Consider the following 21,399-nt stretch of genomic DNA (forward strand, 5'->3'; position numbering starts at 1 on the left):
GAATAAATGAAATATTCTTATTACAATTTTTTTTTTACATAGTTGAATGTGCTGACAACAAAAATCACACAAAAATGTATCAACCCATGGAGTTCTGGATTTGGAGTGACACTCAAAATTAAAGTGGAAAACCAAACTACAGGCTGATCCAACTTTGATGTTAATGTCCTTAAAACAAGTCAAAATGAGGCTCAGTAGTGTGTGTGGCCTCCACGTGCCTGTATGACCTCCCTACAACGCCTGGGCATGCTCCTGATGAGGTGGCAGATGGTCTCCTGAGGGATCTCCTCCCAGACCTGGACTAAAGCATCCGCCAACTCCTGGACAGTCTGTGGTGCAACGTGGCGTTGGTGGATGGAGCGAGACATGATGTCCCAGATGTGCTCAATTGGATTCAGGTCTGGGAAACGGGCGGGCCAGTCCATAGCATCAATGTCTCCCTCTTGCAGGAACTGCTGACACACTCCAGCCACATGAGGTCTAGCATTGTCTTGCATTAGGAGGAACCCAGGGCCAACCACACCAGCATATGGTCTCACAATGGGTCTGAGGATCTCATCTCGGTACCTAATGGCAGTCAGGCTACCTCTGGTGAGCACATGGAGGGCTGTGCGGCGCCCCGAAGAAATGCCACCCCACACCATGACTGCCCCACCGCCAAACCGGTCATGCTGGAGGATGTTTCAGGCAGCAGAACGTTCTCCACGGCGACTCCAGACTCTGTCACATGTGCTCAGTGAAGAGCACAGGGCGCCAGTGGCGAATTTGCCAATCTTGGTGTTCTCTGGCAAATGCCAAACGTCCTGCACGGTGTTGGGCTGTAAGCACAACCCACACCTGTGGACGTCGGGCCCTCATACCACCCTCATGGAGTCTGTTTCTGACCGTTTGAGCAGACACATGCACATTTGTGGCCTGCTGGAGGTCATTTTGCAGGGCTCTGGCAGTGCTCCTCCTTGCACAAAGGCGGAGGTAGCGGTCCTGCTGCTGGGTTGTTGCCCTCCTACGGCCTCCTCCACATCTCCTGATGTACTGGCCTGTCTCCTGGTAGCGCCTCCATGCTCTGGACACAACGCTGACAGACACAACAAACCTTCTTGCCACAGCTCGCATTGATGTTCCATCCTGGATGAGCTGCACTTCCTGAGCCACTTGTGTGGGTTGTAGACTCCATCTCATGCTACCACTAGAGTGAAAGCACCGCCAGCATTCAAAAGTGACCAAAACATCAGCCAGGAAGCATAGGACCTGAGAAGTGGTCTGTGGTTATCACCTGCAGAACCACTCCTTTGAGGGTGTCTTGCTAATTGCCTATAATTTCCACCTGTTGTCTATTCCATTTGCACAAAAGCATGTGACATTTATTGTCAATCAGTGTTGCTTCCTAAGTGGACAGTTTGATTTCACAGAAGTGTGATTGACTTGGAGTTACATTGTGTTGTTTAAGCGTTCCCTTTATTTTTTTGAGCAGTGTATTTTTACCTCCAGTGATCTCCTGATGTACTTTAAGGATTGTTGTGGACTTAGAAACTCCAATTTTGTTGTTTTTCTATTAAAAATAAAAACATTCTCAAATTTGATTTTGAGTGATGAAAAACCTACAAAAACAGGGAAAATCTGAAACTTGGAAAAACTCAACTATGATTTTATATCAGGCTCATGATCTATTCCTGGGTTACTTTGACATTTTCCCACTATACCGAAACGAACGGTTACCCCAAAACCTTAATACATACCTGACTGTGGGTTTTGATGAACAACCCTAATTATTATTGTAAAATGGATAAACATTCCTTACAATGAATAGAGGCTCAGAAATGGCAGTGAAATCATTGATAAATGAATGATTCTTTAATTGAAGAAAGCAGCAACAACAACAAAAAGACACTTGCTGCTGCTTGGTAACAGAGGGTTTGGGTCAGGAAGGAGAGGAGACGAGAGCAATCGATTCCTTTTAACACTGAAATCATACCTTCTTTAATGCACAACTCAAACAGCTGGTTGGGCTGGCTCCACCCCCGATTGCCATGGAAACGCATAAACTTGACCAAGCTAAGCACTGGAAAATCTAAATGAATCTAGTCTCGTTTTTAACTCCAATTGAAATCAAATCCGTAGTCGAAAAGCTTTAGTCCTGAATTTCGGCCCCCTCCAAGAATATTCTCTTAAAATTAAAACTCTGTATTTGTTTCAAAACATGAACATAAAAAAAAAAACATTTCTGCCTTAAGACTAAATTACTAGCAAAATAATTAACAATAGCATTACTGTCAATATGATTACTTATATGTTAGTAAATTATGGCATCTTTGTGGTTTGACCACAGAAGTGATGACCTCACTGTGATTTGCTCACAGAAGAACACGTGTCCCCCAATGGGCGGTGATTTCACTTAAGGACCAATGGAATGGTCTAAAAATGTGCTAACTCCGCCCACCCGGTCCACGCAAACCACCTCGCCCAATCTCTCAAAATTGCGACACCCTTTTTAGAGTAACGCCAAACCAAGAAACTGGATTGTAAAAACCCATAGAAAAGCCACCCTAAATTGAGTCTCAGGCTTCTGAAATGACACCCAATCCCTAAAGTCTACGGGTTACTGTAGCCCTAAGTCTACGGGTTACTGTAGCCCTAAGTCTACGGGTTACTGTAGCCCTAAGTCTACGGGTTACTGTAGCCCTAAGTCTACGGGTTACTGTAGCCCTAAGTCTACGGGTTACTGTAGCCCTAAGTCTACGGGTTACTGTAGCCCTAAGTCTACGGGTTACTGTAGCCCTAAGTCTACGGGTTACTGTAGCCCTAAGTCTACGGGTTACTGTAGCCCTAAGTCTACGGGTTACTGTAGCCCTAAGTCTACGGGTTACTGTAGCCCTAAGTCTACGGGTTACTGTAGCCCTAAGTCTACGGGTTACTGTAGCCCTAAGTCTACGGGTTACTGTAGCCCTAAGTCTACGGGTTACTGTAGCCCTAAGTCTACGGGTTACTGTAGCCCTAAGTCTACGGGTTACTGTAGCCCTAAGTCTACGGGTTACTGTAGCCCTAAGTCTACGGGTTACTGTAGCCCTAAGTCTACGGGTTACTGTAGCCCTAAGTCTACGGGTTACTGTAGCCCTAAGTCTACGGGTTACTGTAGCCCTAAGTCTACGGGTTACTGTAGCCCTAGTCTACGGGTTACTGTAGCCCTAGTCTATGGGTTACTGTCGTCTATGGGTTACTGTCGTCTATGGGTTACTGTCGTCTATGGGTTACTGTAGCCCTAAAATCTATGGGTTACTGTCGTCTATGGGTTACTGTCGTCTATGGGTTACTGTCGTCTATGGGTTACTGTCGTCTATGGGTTACTGTCGTCTATGGGTTACTGTCGTCTATGGGTTACTGTCGTCTATGGGTTACTGTCGTCTATGGGTTACTGTCGTCTATGGGTTACTGTCGTCTATGGGTTACTGTCGTCTATGGGTTACTGTCGTCTATGGGTTACTGTCGTCTATGGGTTACTGTCGTCTATGGGTTACTGTCGTCTATGGGTTACTGTCGTCTATGGGTTACTGTAGCCCTAAAGTCTACAGGTTACTGTCTATGAGTTACTGTCTATGGGTTACTGTCTACGGGTTGCTGTAGTCTATGGGTTACTGTCTACGGGTTACTGTAGCCCTAAGTCTATGGGTTACTGTCTACGGGTTACTGTAGCCCTAAGTCTACGGGTTACTGTCTACGGGTTACTGTAGCCCTAAGTCTACGGGTTACTGTCTACGGGTTACTGTAGCCCTAAGTCTACGGGTTACTGTCTATGGGTTACTGTAGCCCTAAAGTCTACGGGTTACTGTCTATGGGTTACTGTAGCCCTAAAGTCTACGGGTTACTGTCGTCTACGGGTTACTGTAGCCCTAAGTCTACGGGTTACTGTAGCCCTAAGTCTACGGGTTACTGTCTATGGGTTACTGTAGCCCTAAGTCCATGGGTTACTGTAGCCCTAAAGTCCATGGGTTACTGTAGCCCTAAAGTCCATAGGTTACTGTCGTCTATGGGTTACTGTCGTCTATGGGTTACTGTAGTCTATGGGTTACTGTAGTCTATGGGTTACTGTAGTCTATGGGTTACTGTAGTCTATGGGTTACTGTAGCCCTAAAGTCTACAGGTTACTGTCTATGAGTTACTGTCTATGGGTTACTGTCTACGGGTTGCTGTAGTCTACGGGTTACTGTCTACGGGTTACTGTAGCCCTAAGTCTATGGGTTACTGTCTACGGGTTACTGTAGTCTACGGGTTACTGTAGCCCTAAAGTCTACGGGTTACTGTAGCCTATGGGTTACTGTAGCCTACGGGTTACTGTAGCCTACGGGTTACTGTAGCCCTAAAGTCCACGGGTTACTGTCTATGAGTTACTGTCTATGGGTTACTGTAGCCCTAAAGTCTATGGGTTACTGTCTATGGGTTACTGTAGCCCTAAAGTTTATGGGTTACTGTCTACGGGTTACTGTAGTCTATGCGTTACTGTCTACGGGTTACTGTAGTCTATGGGTTACTGTCTACGGGTTACTGTAGTCTACGGGTTACTGTCTATGGGTTACTGTCTATGGGTTACTGTAGCCCTAAAGTAGGACACCGTAGGAAACAGGGTGTCATTTGAGACGTAACCGGTCCTAAACCAAATGATCACCTGACACCTCAGGTGCAATCATCATGTCTTGAACTTCTTCTCTGAGGTCTCCGACCCCCCTGACCCCTCCCCTGACCCTTGACCTCTTGACCCAAGGTGAGTCCGTTTCAGCGCACCCTGGGATGAGCCTCTCTGAGACGACGACGACCCCCCCTCCTCCTCCTCCTCCACCAGGGTCCTAGTGCCTGCTGATTTCAACTCTAAGGTCTCTCTCTCTCCCTCGGAGTCTGAGGATTCAAATAGGTCTGGAGCCAGGCGACCCCTACAGCCTACCGGCACCTCAGTCATGTCAAGGTGCTGCAGCCCGTTCAGCCCAGGGCTGTGGTGTCTGGAACTAGGGGAGATCCAGCGACTATGATCGGACTCGTCGGCCTCTTCAGGACTATCTAAGCCCTCGGCCATCCTCTCTAAAGCAGCCCTCCTCTCCCCAACCCTTCCTGCCCGGGACTCGTTCCTCTGCTGCAGGGCGTCTTGAGACAGAAGGGAGGCGATGAGGAGCCCCTCCTGCTCCGCTCGGTCGTCTTGGCTGTCCAGAGACACCGCAGGGCTAGAACCAGGGAGGGTGTGTGTCGTGCGTCTCCCCGTTTTAGAGCCACTTCTGTGGGGTCCGATCTGAACCGAGTCCTGGTCCTGCTGGAGCTCCGTGGAGGACGCGGAGGAGGATGAGGCCTCGTCGATTGAGATCTTGGGGTAGGAGCAGGAGTCGACCCCCCCGGGGTACAAGGCCTGGGCAGACTCGGGGCGCCCCCCACTGGACAGGCGGGGGAAATGCATGCGGCGCCACCGGGCTGCAGTACGTTGTCTCCTACTGGCTCTCCTCTGCTCCTCGTCCTCAGAGCTGGTGGAGGAGGTGGAAGAGGAGGAGCTAGAGGAGGCGCCGGCGGGGGAGGAGGTGGGGCTGGAGAGGGTGGAGTTGTCTCGGGGGCTGGGAGAGCGAGGCCGGGGCATGGGGTCTGGCCAGAATCCACTGGAGTCAGAGTCCTCTCCCACCAGGTCCAATAAGAACACAGACTGCTGATATCTGCTGCCACGCCTCCTCGGCTGCAGTGGCTCCACCCCTTCAGGATGCTCCGCCCCCGAGGCCTCGGGGGCAGCTAATGAGGACGATGAGGAGTGGTCTGAGTCGGCGGTAGCAGCAGCAGAGGGCGGTACAGGCACGGCGACTCCACTCCCAACCAGGACCCCGGCGCCGTCTCCTACAGCCCGCGTAGAGCGTCGTCCCCTGGCGTGGAGCTGCAGGATGGCCCCCTCACTCAGGTCACTGTCTGAGTCCGAACTCCAGCCCTCGATCTCCCGACGAACCAGAGAGTCAAAGAAGGCCATCATACGAGGATCCTCCTGGATGGACTGAGATGACATGCAACAGTTCTTAATTAGTCACCACAAAATGTGTGTGTGTAGGGAGGGTGTTATATATGAAAAAGCAGTGCACTATATAGGGAAAAGTAGTGCACTATATAGGGAAAGGTAGTGCACTATATATGAAAAAGTAGTGCACTATATAGGGAAAAGTAGTGCACTGTATAGGGAAAAGTAGTGCACTGTATAGGGAAAAGTAGTGCACTGTATAGGGAAAAGTAGTGCACTATATAGGGAAAAGTAGTGCACTATATAGGGAAAAGTAGTGCACTGTATAGGGAAAAGTAGTGCACTATATAGGGAAAAGTAGTGCACTATGTAGGGAAAAGTAGTGCACTATGTAGGGAAAAGTAGTGCACTATGTAGGGAAAAGTAGTGCACTATGTAGGGAAAAGTAGTGCACTATGTAGGGAAAGGTAGTGCACTATGTAGGGAAAGGTAGTGCACTATGTAGGGAAAAGTAGTGCACTATGTAGGGAAAAGTAGTGCACTATGTAGGGAAAAGTAGTGCACTATGTAGGGAAAAGTAGTGCACTATGTAGGGAAAAGTAGTGCACTATATAGGGAAAGGTAGTGCACTATATAGGGAAAGGTAGTGCACTATATAGGGAAAGGTAGTGCACTATATAGGGAAAGGTAGTGCACTATATAGGGAAAAGTAGTGCACTGTATAGGGAAAAGAAGTGCACTGTATAGGGAAAAGTAGTGCACTGTATAGGGAAAAGTAGTGCACTGTATAGGCAAAGGTAGTGCACTATATAGGGAAAAGTAGTGCACTGTATAAGGAAAAGTAGTGCACTATATAGGGAAAAGTAGTGCACTATATAGGCAAAGGTAGTGCACTATATAGGCAAAGGTAGTGCACTATATAGGCAAAGGTAGTGCACTATATAGGCAAAGGTAGTGCACTATATAGGCAAAGGTAGTGCACTATATAGGCAAAGGTAGTGCACTGTATAGGGAAAGGTAGTGCACTATATATGAAAAAGTAGTGCACTATATAGGGAAAGGTAGTGCACTATATAGGGAAAAGTAGTGCACTATATAGGGAAAAGTAGTGCACTATATAGGGAAAAGTAGTGCACTATATAGGGAAAAGTAGTGCACTGTATAGGGAAAGGTAGTGCACTGTATAGGGAAAGGTAGTGCACTGTATAGGGAAAAGTAGTGCACTATATAGGGAAAAGTAGTGCACTATATAGGCAAAGGTAGTGCACTATATAGGGAAAGGTAGTGCACTATATAGGGAAAAGTAGTGCACTATATAGGGAAAGGTAGTGCACTATATAGGCAAAGGTAGTGCACTATATAGGGAAAGGTAGTGCACTATATAGGGAATCATTTGGGACGCGGTGTTACCTGTGAGACGTAGTCGTGGCTCAGGCCACTCCCGCTGTTCAGGACCAAGTTGATGTACTCCTCGTGGCTGTACAGACTCCTGGACTTATCCTCCACAAGACTATCCAGGTCTCCCAGACTCTCCGTCTGCTGGTAGGGGCTCCACGCCTGGGGAGAGGACGGAGGGGTTTCAGGGGGAGAGGACGGAGGACAGGAGAGGAGGGTTAGAGTTTAAATTGAACACCTGGTTGGGCCTGTATCAGCTCTCACACCTCTGGTACGTTGAAGAAGATGATGGACCAACAGCATCCTTGGGACCACCTGGAGGAGCGGAGGTTGAGATTAATTAACACCACATCCTTTCCTTTTACAAGCTCAGGCAGCTACGTTTGTCTGGGCTGGAGAGGGGCAGAGAGACAGTGGAGAGGGGCAGAGAGACAGTGGAGAGGGGCAGAGAGACAGTGGAGAGGGGCAGAGAGACAGTGGAGAGGGGCAGAGAGACAGTGGAGAGGGGCAGAGAGACAGTGGCAGAGAGACAGTGGAGAGGGGCAGAGAGACAGTGGAGAGGGGCAGAGAGACAGTGGAGGGGCAGAGAGACAGCGGAGAGGGGCAGAGAGACAGCGGAGAGGGGCAGAGAGACAGCGGAGAGGGGCAGAGAGACAGCGGAGAGGGGCAGAGAGACAGCGGAGAGGGGCAGAGAGACAGCGGAGAGGGGCAGAGAGACAGCGGAGAGGGGCAGAGAGACAGTGGAGAGGGGCAGAGAGTGGCAGAGAGACAGTGGAGAGGGGCAGAGAGACAGTGGAGAGGGGCAGAGAGACGGTGGAGAGGGGCAGAGAGACAGTGGAGAGGGGCAGAGAGACAGCGGAGAGGGGCAGAGAGACAGCGGAGAGTGGCAGAGAGACAGCGGAGAGGGGCAGAGAGACAGCGGAGAGGGGCAGAGAGACAGCGGAGAGGGGCAGAGAGACAGCGGAGAGGGGCAGAGAGACAGTGGAGAGGGGCAGAGAGACAGTGGAGAGGGGCAGAGAGACAGTGGAGAGGGGCAGAGAGACGGTGGAGAGGGGCAGAGAGTGGCAGAGAGACAGTGGAGAGGGGCAGAGAGACAGTGGCAGAGAGACAGTGGAGAGGGGCAGAGAGACAGTGGCAGAGAGACAGTGGAGAGGGGCAGAGAGACAGTGGAGAGGGGCAGAGAGACAGTGGAGAGGGGCAGAGAGACAGTGGCAGAGAGACAGTGGAGAGTGGCAGAGAGACAGTGGAGAGGGGCAGAGAGACAGTGGAGAGGGGCAGAGAGACAGTGGAGAGGGGCAGAGAGACAGTGGCAGAGAGACAGTGGAGAGGGGCAGAGAGACAGTGGAGAGGGGCAGAGAGAGTGGAGAGGGGCAGAGAGACAGTGGAGAGGGGCAGAGAGAGTGGAGAGGGGCAGAGAGACAGTGGAGAGGGGCAGAGAGACAGTGGAGAGGGGCAGAGAGACAGTGGAGAGGGGCAGAGAGACAGTGGAGAGGGGCAGAGAGACAGTGGAGAGGGGCAGAGAGACAGTGGAGAGGGGCAGAGAGACAGTGGAGAGGGGCAGAGAGACAGTGGAGAGGGGCAGAGAGACAGTGGAGAGGGGCAGAGAGACAGTGGAGAGGGGCAGAGAGACAGTGGAGAGGGGCAGAGAGACAGTGGAGAGGGGCAGAGAGACAGTGGAGAGGGGCAGAGAGACAGTGGAGAGGGGCAGAGAGACAGTGGAGAGGGGCAGAGAGACAGTGGAGAGGGGCAGAGAGACAGTGGAGAGGGGCAGAGAGACAGTGGAGAGGGGCAGAGAGACAGTGGAGAGGGGCAGAGAGACAGTGGAGAGGGGCAGAGAGACAGTGGAGAGGGGCAGAGAGACAGTGGAGAGGGGCAGAGAGACAGTGGAGAGGGGCAGAGAGACAGTGGCAGAGAGACAGTGGAGAGTGGCAGAGAGACAGTGGAGAGGGGCAGAGAGACAGTGGCAGAGAGACAGTGGCAGAGAGACAGTGGAGAGGGCCAGAGAGACAGTGGAGAGGGGCAGAGAGACAGTGGAGAGGGGCAGAGAGACAGTGGAGAGGGGCAGAGAGACAGTGGAGAGGGGCAGAGAGACAGAGTTGTCTCAGTCAGAGACAGTGGATAGAGGTGACGAGACAGAGTTGTCTCAGTCAGAGACAGTGGATAGAGGTGACGAGACAGAGTTGTCTCAGTCAGAGACAGTGGATAGAGGTGACGAGACAGAGTTGTCTCAGTCAGAGACAGTGGATAGAGGTGACGAGACAGAGTTGTCTCAGTCAGAGACAGTGGATAGAGGTGACGAGACAGAGTTGTCTCAGTCAGAGACAGTGGATAGAGGTGACGAGACAGAGTTGTCTCAGTCAGAGACAGTGGATAGAGGTGACGAGACAGAGTTGTCTCAGTCAGAGACAGTGGATAGAGGTGACGAGACAGAGTTGTCTCAGTCAGAGACAGTGGATTGAGGTGAAGTGAATCACCTAGAGTTTGATCACCAGATATTCCAGATGACCCTTTGCATGAGCACCCACTATGTTGTGTTAACTAGCAGTTTGAGTTTGTGTATCTATCATAACCACGTGTAATGTCTGGGTGTCCATTAGACATTTAAGACATTTAAGTCATTTAGCAGACGCTCTTATCCAGAGCGACTTACAAATTGGTGCATTCACCTTATGACATCCAGTGGAACAGTCACTTTACAATAGTGCATCTAAAACTTAAGGGGGGGGGGGATGAGAGGGATTACTTATCCTATATAGTGCACATTAGTTTAGGCATCAAAAGTTAACTTCAATTCGATCGAGTTGCAACATAAAACCGCTCGGAAATACCGAAGAATGCCGAAGTCATGCCGTCATTTTTGCTTTGTTTTGTTGGTGATGTCATATGGAGGATCCGCCGAGACCAATCCCAACAACAGGGCTCTTCCTGGAGATCTACTGTCCTGTAGGTTCAGTCCAACCCTCTTCCTGGAGATCTACTGTCCTGTAGGTTCAGTCCAACCCTCTTCCTGGAGATCTATTGTCCTGTAGGTTTTCAGTCCAACCCTCTTCCTGGAGATCTACTGTCCTGTAGGTTTTCAGTCCAACCCTCTTCCTGGAGATCTACTGTCCTGTAGGTTTTCAGTCCAACCCTCTTCCTGGAGATCTACTGTCCTGTAGGTTTTCAGTCCAACCCTCTTCCTGGAGATCTACTGTCCTGTAGGTTTTCAGTCCAACCCTCTTCCTGGAGATCTACTGTCCTGTAGGTTTTCAGTCCAACCCTCTTCCTGGAGATCTACTGTCCTGTAGGTTTTCAGTCCAACCCTCTTCCTGGAGATCTACTGTCCTGTAGGTTTTCAGTCCAACCCTCTTCCTGGAGATCTACTGTCCTGTTGGTTTTCAGTCCAACCCTCTTCCTGGAGATCTACTGTCCTGTAGGTTTTCAGTCCAACCCTCTTCCTGGAGATCTACTGTCCTGTAGGTTTTCAGTCCAACCCTCTTCCTGGAGATCTACTGTCCTGTAGGTTTTCAGTCCAACCCTCTTCCTGGAGATCTACTGTCCTGTAGGTTTTCAGTCCAACCCTCTTCCTGGAGATCTACTGTCCTGTAGGTTTTCAGTCCAACCCTCTTCCTGGAGATCTACTGTCCTGTTGGTTTTCAGTCCAACCCTCTTCCTGGAGATCTACTGTCCTGTGCCTTCTGGTGCAGGAGATTCCCGAGCTGCCTGGAGCAGCCGAGCAGGATCATGTGGGAAATCTGATTGGTTGATTACGTCACACCTCCTCGTGATTGGTGGATTGTAGCTCACCACAGCAAACGCGCATGTCTTCATGGTTGGCTAAGATTAACCAGAAATCTCCACATGACGTTGACAAATAGTGCATTCTATATAGTTAAGTTAATAAATATTTCAAAACATAACCATTTAAAAAAAATATAGTTATAGTTAGACAAAGTAATGTAGCTGTAGTTGTCTATGACCACACTACGTTGTTACTTCGCTAAATAAATAAAAAACTCATGCTACCTTCCCTTTAAAAAGTGAGTTCTGCCTCCCGGGTGGCTAAGGGCGCTGTACTGGGCGCTGTACTGGGCGCTGTACTGGGCGCTGTACTGGGCGCTGTACTGGGCGCTGTACTGGGCGCTGTACTGGGCGCTGTACCATCAGAGATTCTGGGTCCGCGCCCAGCCGTAACCGGCCGCGGCTGGGAGGTCCGTGGGGCGACGCACAATTGGCCTCCCTAACCCGTCGTCCGGGTTAGGGAGGGCTTGGTCGGTAGGGATGTCCTTGTCTCATCGCGCACCAGCGCCTCCTGTGGCGGGCCGGGCGCAGTGCGCGCTAACCAAGGTTGCCAGGTGCACGGTGTTTCCTGGCTTCCGGGTTGGATACGCGCTGCGCTGTGTTAAGAAGCTTGGTTGGGTTGTGTATCGGAGGACTTTCAACCTTCGTCTCTCCCGAGCCCGTACGGGAGTTGTAGCGATGAGACAAGATAGTAGCTACTAAAAAACAAATTGGATACCACGAAATTGGGGAGAAAAAGGGGTAAAATTCACCAAAAAAAAAAAATTCCAAGACAAATTGTGATGCAATGTATTGACATGATGTTGTAGTGATATGAATCAATCGTGTCCCAAGTAATTTGACAATTAACTAAGTCACAAACCTTAGTTATTAATAACTAAGTCACAAACCTTAGTTATTAATAACTAAGTCACAAACCTTAGTTATTAATAACTAAGTCACAAACCTTAGTTATTAATAACTAAGTCACAAACCTTAGTTATTAATAACTAAGTCACAAACCTTAGTTATTAATAACTAAGTCACAAACCTTAGTTATTAATAACTAAGTCACAAACCTTAGTTATTAATAACTAAGTCACAAACCGTAGTTATTAATAACTAAGTCACAAACCGTAGTTATTAATAACTAAGTCACAAACCTTAACTGTTATAAATGATGTAAATAGAGTGAGAGAAAAAACCAAACCTCAATGACGTCAAACGAACATTCGGAGAAAAACTAAATGGTGAGGTCACCGACGACGTAAGGTCACCGACGACGTAATGGTGAGGTCACCGACGACGTAAGGTCACCGACGACGTAATGGTGAGGTCACCGACGACGTAAGGTCACCGACGACGTAAGGTCACCGACGACGTAAGGTCACCGACGACGTAAGGTCACCGACGACGTAAGGTCACCGACGACGTAAGGTCACCGACGACGTAAGGTCACCGACGACGTAAGGTCACCGACGACGTAAGGTCACCGACGATGTAAGGTCACCGACGATGTAAGGTCACCGACGATGTAAGGTCACCGACGACGTAAGGGTCACCGACGACGTAAGGGTCACCGACGACGTAAGGGTCACCGACGACGTAAGGGTCACCGACGACGTAAGGGTCACCGACGACGTAAGGTCACCGACGACGTAAGGTCACCGACGACGACATCCCCGCTAACGTACCTTGATGACCTTCTCGACCCCGGAGGAGCAGATCATATAAGTGCTGGGGTTAAACCGGACTTGGTTCACGATGGAACGGTGACCTTTCAGGACCATGGACGCTCCGTTAACCACACGACCCGGGCCTCCTGGAAGGGGAGGGGGGGGGGGGGCAGGGCGGAACGAGAGAGAGAGACTGTAATCTCAGGGACACAGATGCACACCGATAAGAAACACACACACACACACACACACACACACACACACACACACACACACACACACACACCTGCTTCAGGATCCTTGGGGATTCTCCACATGTAAAGGTTGAAGTCATCTGATCCAGACAAGATGTACTGTAGAAAGACAACAGAGATTAAGACAACCCCCAATGACACCCTATTCCCTATATAGTGCACTACTTTAGACCAGAGCCCTATTCCCTATATAGTGCACTACTTTAGACCAGAGCCCTATTCCCTATATAGTGCACTACTTTAGACCAGGGCCCTATTCCCTATATAGTGCACTACTTTAGACCAGAGCCCTATGGAACCCTATTCCCTATATAGTGCACTACTTTAGACCAGAGCCCCATTCCCTATATAGTGCACTACTTTAGACCGGAGCCCTATTCCCTATATAGTGCACTACTTTAGACCAGAGCCCTATTCCCTATATAGTGCACTACTTTAGACCAGGGCCCTATTCCCTATATAGTGCACTACTTTAGACCAGAGCCCTATGGAACCCTATTCCCTATATAGTGCACTACTTTAGACCAGAGCCCTATTCCCTATATAGTGCACTACTATAGACCAGAGCCCTATTCCCTATATAGTGCACTACTTTAGACCAGAGCCCTATTCCCTATATAGTGCACTACTATAGACCAGAGCCCTATTCCCTATATAGTGCACTACTTTAGACCAGAGCCCTATTCCCTATATAGTGCACTACTTTAGACCAGAGCCCTATTCCCTATATAGTGCACTACTATAGACCAGAGCCCTATTCCCTATATAGTGCACTACTTTAGACCAGAGCCCTATTCCCTATAGTGCACTACTTTAGACCAGAGCCCTATTCCCTATATAGTGCACTACTTTAGACCAGAACCCTATTCCCTATATAGTGCACTACTTTAGACCAGAGCCCTATTCCCTATATAGTGCACTACTTTAGACCAGAGCCCTATTCCCTATATAGAGCACTACTTTAGACCAGAGCCCTATTCCCTATATAGAGCACTACTTTAGACCAGAGCCCTATTCCCTATATAGAGCACTACTATAGACCAGAGCCCTATTCCCTATATAGAGCACTACTATAGACCAGAGCCCTATTCCCTATATATTGCACTACTTTAGACCAGAGCCCTATTCCCTATATAGTGCACTACTATAGACCAGAGCCCTATTCCCTATATAGTGCACTACTATAGACCAGAGCCCTATTCCCTATATAGTGCACTACTATAGACCAGAGCCCTATTCCCTATATAGTGCACTACTATAGACCAGAGCCCTATTCCCTATATAGTGCACTACTTTAGACCAGAGCCCTATTCCCTATATAGTGCACTACTTTAGACCAGAGCCCTATTCCCTATATAGTGCACTACTTTAGACCAGAGCCCTATTCCCTATATAGTGCACTACTTTAGACCAGAGCCCTATTCCCTATATAGTGCACTACTTTAGACCAGAGCCCTATTCCCTATATAGTGCACTACTTTAGACCAGAGCCCTATTCCCTATATAGTGCACTACTATAGACCAGAGCCCTATTCCCTATATAGTGCACTACTATAGACCAGAGCCCTATTCCCTATATAGTGCACTACTATAGACCAGAGCCCTATTCCCTATATAGTGCACTACTTTAGACCAGAGCCCTATTCCCTACATAGTGCACTACTATAGACCAGAGCCCTATTCCCTATATAGTACACTACTATAGACCAGAGCCCTATTCCCTATATAGTGCACTACTATAGACCAGAGCCCTATTCCCTATATAGTGCACTACTATAGACCAGAGCCCTATTCCTATATAGTGCACTACTATAGACCAGAGCCCTATTCCCTATATAGTGCACTACTATAGACCAGAGCCCTATTCCCTATATAGTGCACTACTTTAGACCAGAGCCCTATTCCCTATATAGTGCACTACTATAGACCAGAGCCCTATTCCCTATATAGTGCACTACTATAGACCAGAGCCCTATTCCCTATATAGTGCACTACTATAGACCAGAGCCCTATTCCCTATATAGTGCACTACTATAGACCAGAGCCCTATTCCCTATATAGTGCACTACTATAGACCAGAGCCCTATTCCCTATATAGTGCACTACTATAGACCAGAGCCCTATTCCCTATATAGTGCACTACTTTAGACCAGAGCCCTATTCCCTATATAGTGCACTACTATAGACCAGAGCCCTATTCCCTATATAGTGCACTACTATAGACCAGAGCCCTATTCCCTATATAGTGCACTACTATAGACCAGAGCCCTATTCCCTATATAGTGCACTACTTTAGACCAGAGCCCTATTCCCTATATAGTGCACTACTATAGACCAGAGCCCTATTCCCTATATAGTGCACTACTATAGACCAGAGCCCTATTCCCTATATAGTGCACTACTTTAGACCAGAGCCCTATTCCCTATATAGTGCACTACTTTAGACCAGAGCCCTATTCCCTATATAGTGCACTACTTTAGACCAGAGCCCTATTCCCTATATAGTGCACTACTTTAGACCAGAGCCCTATTCCCTATATAGTGCACTACTTTAGACCAGAGCCCTATTCCCTATATAGTGCACTACTATAGACCAGAGCCCTATTCCCTATATAGTGCACTACTTTAGACCAGAGCCCTATTCCCTATATAGTGCACTACTTTAGACCAGAGCCCTATTCCCTATATAGTGCACTACTATAGACCAGAGCCCTATTCCCTATATAGTGCACTACTTTAGACCAGAGCCCTATTCCCTATATAGTACACTACTTTAGACCAGAGCCCTATTCCCTATATAGTGCACTACTTTAGACCAGAGCCCTATTCCCTATATAGTGCACTACTATAGACCAGAGCCCTATTCCCTATATAGTGCACTACTATAGACCAGAGCCCTATTCCCTATATAGTGCACTACTATAGACCAGAGCCCTATTCCCTATATAGTGCACTACTTTAGACCAGAGCCCTATTCCCTATATAGTGCACTACTATAGACCAGAGCCCTATTCCCTATATAGTACACTACTATAGACCAGAGCCCTATTCCCTATATAGTGCACTACTATAGACCAGAGCCCTATTCCCTATATAGTGCACTACTTTAGACCAGAGCCCTATTCCCTATATAGTGCACTACTTTAGACCAGAGCCCTATTCCCTATATAGTGCACTACTTTAGACCAGAGCCCTATTCCCTATATAGTGCACTACTTTAGACCAGAGCCCTATTCCCTATATAGTGCACTACTTTAGACCAGAGCCCTATTCCCTATATAGTGCACTACTTTAGACCAGAGCCCTATTCCCTATATAGTGGTACTACTATAGACCAGAGCCCTATTCCCTATATAGTGGTACTACTATAGACCAGAGCCCTATTCCCTATATAGTGCACTACTTTAGACCAGAGCCCTATTCCCTATATAGTGCACTACTATAGACCAGAGCCCTATTCCCTATATAGTGCACTACTATAGACCAGAGCCCTATTCCCTATATAGTGCACTACTATAGACCAGAGCCCTATTCCCTATATAGTGCACTACTATAGACCAGAGCCCTATTCCCTATATAGTGCACTACTATAGACCAGAGCCCTATTCCCTATATAGTGGTACTACTATAGACCAGAGCCCTATTCCCTATATAGTGCACTACTTTAGACCAGAGCCCTATTCCCTATATAGTGCACTACTATAGACCAGAGCCCTATTCCCTATATAGTGCACTACTATAGACCAGAGCCCTATTCCCTATATAGTGCACTACTATAGACCAGAGCCCTATTCCCTATATAGTGCACTACTTTAGACCAGAGCCCTATTCCCTATATAGTGCACTACTATAGACCAGAGCCCTATTCCCTATATAGTGCACTACTATAGACCAGAGCCCTATTCCCTATATAGTGCACTACTTTAGACCAGAGCCCTATTCCCTATATAGTGCACTACTTTAGACCAGAGCCCTATTCCCTATATAGTGCACTACTTTAGACCAGAGCCCTATTCCCTATATAGTGCACTACTTTAGACCAGAGCCCTATTCCCTATATAGTGCACTACTTTAGACCAGAGCCCTATTCCCTATATAGTGCACTACTATAGACCAGAGCCCTATTCCCTATATAGTGCACTACTTTAGACCAGAGCCCTATTCCCTATATAGTGCACTACTTTAGACCAGAGCCCTATTCCCTATATAGTGCACTACTATAGACCAGAGCCCTATTCCCTATATAGTGCACTACTTTAGACCAGAGCCCTATTCCCTATATAGTACACTACTTTAGACCAGAGCCCTATTCCCTATATAGTGCACTACTTTAGACCAGAGCCCTATTCCCTATATAGTGCACTACTTTAGACCAGAGCCCTATTCCCTATATAGTGCACTACTATAGACCAGAGCCCTATTCCCTATATAGTGCACTACTTTAGACCAGAGCCCTATTCCCTATATAGTGCACTACTATAGACCAGAGCCCTATTCCCTATATAGTGGTACTACTATAGACCAGAGCCCTATTCCCTATATAGTGCACTACTATAGACCAGAGCCCTATTCCCTATATAGTGCACTACTTTAGACCAGAGCCCCATTCCCTATATAGTGCACTACTATAGACCAGAGCCCTATTCCCTATATAGTACACTACTTTAGACCAGAGCCCTATTCCCTATATAGTGCACTACTTTAGACCAGGGCCCTATTCCCTATATAGTACACTACTTTAGACCAGAGCCCTATTCCCTATATAGTGCACTACTATAGACCAGAGCCCTATTCCCTATATAGTGCACTACTATAGACCAGAGCCCTATTCTCTATATAGGTCACCATTTCAGTAGAGGCATAGTATGCATCCCAAATGCCCTATGGGCTTTAAAAATAAAAAAAAGTTCACTATATAGGGAATAGGGTTGCATTTGTGACGCTCACATTAGACAGACAGACGGGGCAACAGAACCACACACAGAGACAGACAGGACAACAGAACCCACACACAGACAGACGGGACAACAGAACCACACACAGACAGACAGGACAACAGAACCACACACAGAGACAGACAGGACAACAGAACCCACACACAGACAGACAGACGGGGCAACAGAACCACACACAGACAGACAGGACAACAGAACCACACACAGACAGACAGGACAACAGAACCACACACAGAGACAGACAGGACAACAGAACCCACACACAGACAGACAGGACAACAGAAGCCACACACACAGACGGGGCAACAGAACCACACACACACAGACAGACGGGGCAACAGAACCACACACAGAGACAGACAGGACAACAGAACCCACACACAGACAGACAGACAGGACAACAGAACCCACACACAGACAGACAGACGGGGCAACAGAACCACACACAGACAGACAGGACAACAGAACCACACACAGACAGACAGGACAACAGAAGCCACACACACAGACAGACGGGGCAACAGAACCACACACACACAGACAGACGGGGCAACAGAACCACACACACACAGACAGACGGGGCAACAGAACCACACACACACAGACAGACGGGACAACCGAACCACACACACACAGACAGACGGGACAACCGAACCACACAGACAGACAGACGGGACAACCGAACCACACACACAGACAGACGGGACAACAGAACCCACACAGACAGACAGACAGACAGGACAACAGAACCACACACAGACAGACAGACGGGACAACCGAACCACACAGACAGACAGACGGGACAACCGAACCACACAGACAGACAGACGGGACAACCGAACCACACACACAGACAGACGGGACAACAGAACCCACACAGACAGACAGACAGACAGGACAACAGAACCACACACAGACAGACAGACGGGACAACAGAACCACACACAGACAGACAGACGGGACAACCGAACCACACAGACAGACAGACAGGACAACAGAACCACACACACAGACGGGACAACAGAACCACACAGACAGACAGGACAACAGAACCACACAGACAGACGGGACTGAGCAGAAATGTGGTTGCCGTCTGGTGCCAGCCAACTAGGAGTCAAAAACCCCAAGGCAGAAGAGAAAAATAACGAGACGGGTTGAGTAGCTGCTCGCAGCGTAATTATGAGGAACTCGCCAATAAATTCTGAAACGAGTTCCAACGCAAACTGTCAAACAACATCTGACAATGTATGGAGACGCCTCAAGCTCCCAGCTAATATCCAATCAAAGCCACACGGACATTAACCCGCTCCTAGCTAGCCACACGGACATTAACCCGCTCCTAGCTAGCCACACGGACATTAACCCGCTCCTAGCTAGCCACACGGACATTAACCCGCTCCTAGCTAGCCACACGGACATTAACCCGCTCCTAGCTAGCCACACGGACATTAAGCCGCTCCTAGCTAGCCACACGGACATTAAGCCGCTCCTAGCTAGCCACACGGACATTAAGCCGCTCCTAGCTAGCCACACGGACATTAAGCCGCTCCTAGCTAGCCACACGGACATTAAGCCGCTCCTAGCTAGCCACACGGACATTAAGCCGCTCCTAGCTAGCCACACGGACATTAAGCCGCTCCTAGCTAGCCACACGGACATTAAGCCGCTCCTAGCTAGCCACACGGACATTAACCCGCTCCTAGCTAGCCACACGGACATTAACCCGCTCCTAGCTAGCCACACGGACATTAACCCGCTCCTAGCTAGCCACACGGACATTAACCCGCTCCTAGCTAGCCACACGGACATTAACCCGCTCCTAGCTAGCCACACGGACATTAACCCGCTCCTAGCTAGCCACACGGACATTAACCCGCTCCTAGCTAGCCACACGGACATTAACCCTCTCTTACAACGCACAATTAAAGATCTATTACACAATTCTAGACCAGCACATTCCCCTCTCTTACAACGCACAATTAACGATCTCTTACACAATTCTAGACGAGCACATTCCCCTCTCTTACAACGCACAATTAAAGATCTATTACACAATACAAGGGTCTTCTGATGTGATTTAAGCATCGACATGAACTCAGAAAGTCCAACTTCGTGGTTTCTCTGTGAGCAACTGTCATTTTGAGTGGTAAACTGAGAACCTGGGGAAAATGCAAAAAGTGCCTATTAAAAAGCTAGGAATAAATGAATGAGTGGCTTGTGCCATTTTTTATCATTTATAAGTAGACCCCTGCACTAGGGTGATTCCTATGAATCAAATTAAATTTATTTATATAGCCCTTCGTACATCAGCTGATATCTCAAAGTGCTGTACAGAAACCCAGCCTAAAACCCCAAACAGCAAGCAATGCAGGTGTAGAAGCACGGTGGCTAGGAAAAACTCACTAGAAAGGCCAAAACCTAGAGAGGAACCAGGCTATGAGGGGTGGCCAGTCCTCTTCTGGCTGTGCCAGGTGGAGATTATAAACCTAGAGAGGAACCAGGCTATGTGGGGTGGCCAGTCCTCTTCTAGCTGTGCCAGGTGGAGATTATAAACCTAGAGAGGAACCAGGCTATGTGGGGTGGCCAGTCCTCTTCTGGCTGTGCCAGGTGGAGATTATAAACCTAGAGAGGAACCAGGCTATGAGGGGTGGCCAGTCCTCTTCTGGCTGTGCCAGGTGGAGATTATAACAGAACATGGCCAAGATGTTCAAATGTTCATAAATGACCAGCATGGTCGAATAATAACAAGGCAGAACAGTTGAAACTGGAGCAGCAGCACCATGTTTGACTGACTGCTTTTTGAGTCACAAACCTCAGTGGGCGACAGTGTGGTTTTTAAAATCTCTACTTATGTATTGTCAACTATAGTATCATCAGCCATTTCATTCCAGTCTGTCTCTAGCGAACGGGCCTCACCTCCCTCCCACGGGCCTCACCTCCCTCCCTCCCACGGGCCTCACCTACCTCCCTCCCACGGGCCTCACCTACCTCCCTCCCTCCCTCCCACGGGCCTCACCTCCCTCCCACGGGCCTCACCTCCCTCCCACGGGCCTCACCTCCCTCCCACGGGCCTCACCTCCCTCCCACGGGCCTCACCTCCCTCCCACGGGCCTCACCTCCCTCCCACGGGCCTCACCTCCCTCCCACTTCTAGTGGAGCCTCAACCTGCCGTAGCCGGGTCTCCCCCCAGACAGCAGCCGGGTCTCCCCAGACAGCAGCCGGGTCTCCCCCAGACAGTAGCCGGGTCTCCCCCAGACAGTAGTGTGCCGTCCCCCCCAGCCGGGTCCCCCCCCAGACAGCAGCCGGGTCTCCCCCAGACAGCAGCCGGGTCTCCCCCAGACAGCAGCCGGGTCTCCCCCCCAGACAGCAGCCGGGTCTCCCCCCAGACAGCAGCC

The 21,399-nt window shown here is 49.0% G+C and overlaps 2 protein-coding genes across 2 annotated transcripts in view; both read right to left on the reverse strand.

Moving 5' to 3' along the window:
- The window catches only part of LOC124001333 (deubiquitinase DESI2-like), a 1,147,470-nt gene that overhangs the window by 1,083,570 nt on the left and 42,501 nt on the right, over positions 1-21,399 (reverse strand). The window lies entirely within an intron of this gene.
- LOC124001326 (DDB1- and CUL4-associated factor 5-like) lies at positions 1,830-13,243 on the reverse strand. The gene is made up of 4 exons (XM_046308032.1): positions 13,082-13,243; positions 12,814-12,941; positions 7,376-7,522; positions 1,830-6,004 (listed from the first exon to the last, which is right to left on the reverse strand). The coding sequence occupies exons 1-4, from the start codon at positions 13,110-13,112 to the stop codon at positions 4,679-4,681; spliced, it is 1,632 nt and encodes a 543-aa protein (XP_046163988.1). The 5' UTR covers positions 13,113-13,243; the 3' UTR covers positions 1,830-4,678.

This window comes from Oncorhynchus gorbuscha, linkage group LG17 (genome assembly GCF_021184085.1).
Source record: "Oncorhynchus gorbuscha isolate QuinsamMale2020 ecotype Even-year linkage group LG17, OgorEven_v1.0, whole genome shotgun sequence".
Lineage (NCBI taxonomy): Eukaryota > Metazoa > Chordata > Actinopteri > Salmoniformes > Salmonidae > Oncorhynchus > Oncorhynchus gorbuscha.

What these genes read in the sequence shown, in the direction of transcription:
- LOC124001326 (XM_046308032.1), bottom strand. Translation starts at nt 13,112, where the DNA reads ATGTGGAGAATCCCCAAGGATCCTGAAGCAG. An exon ending in GGGTCGAGAAGGTCATCAAG is followed by an intron (nt 7,523 to 12,813) that starts GTACGTTAGCGG and finishes TCCTCTCCCCAG; the next exon opens with GCGTGGAGCCCCTACCAGCA. An exon ending in GCCACGACTACGTCTCACAG is followed by an intron (nt 6,005 to 7,375) that starts GTAACACCGCGT and finishes ATGTCATCTCAG; the next exon opens with TCCATCCAGGAGGATCCTCG.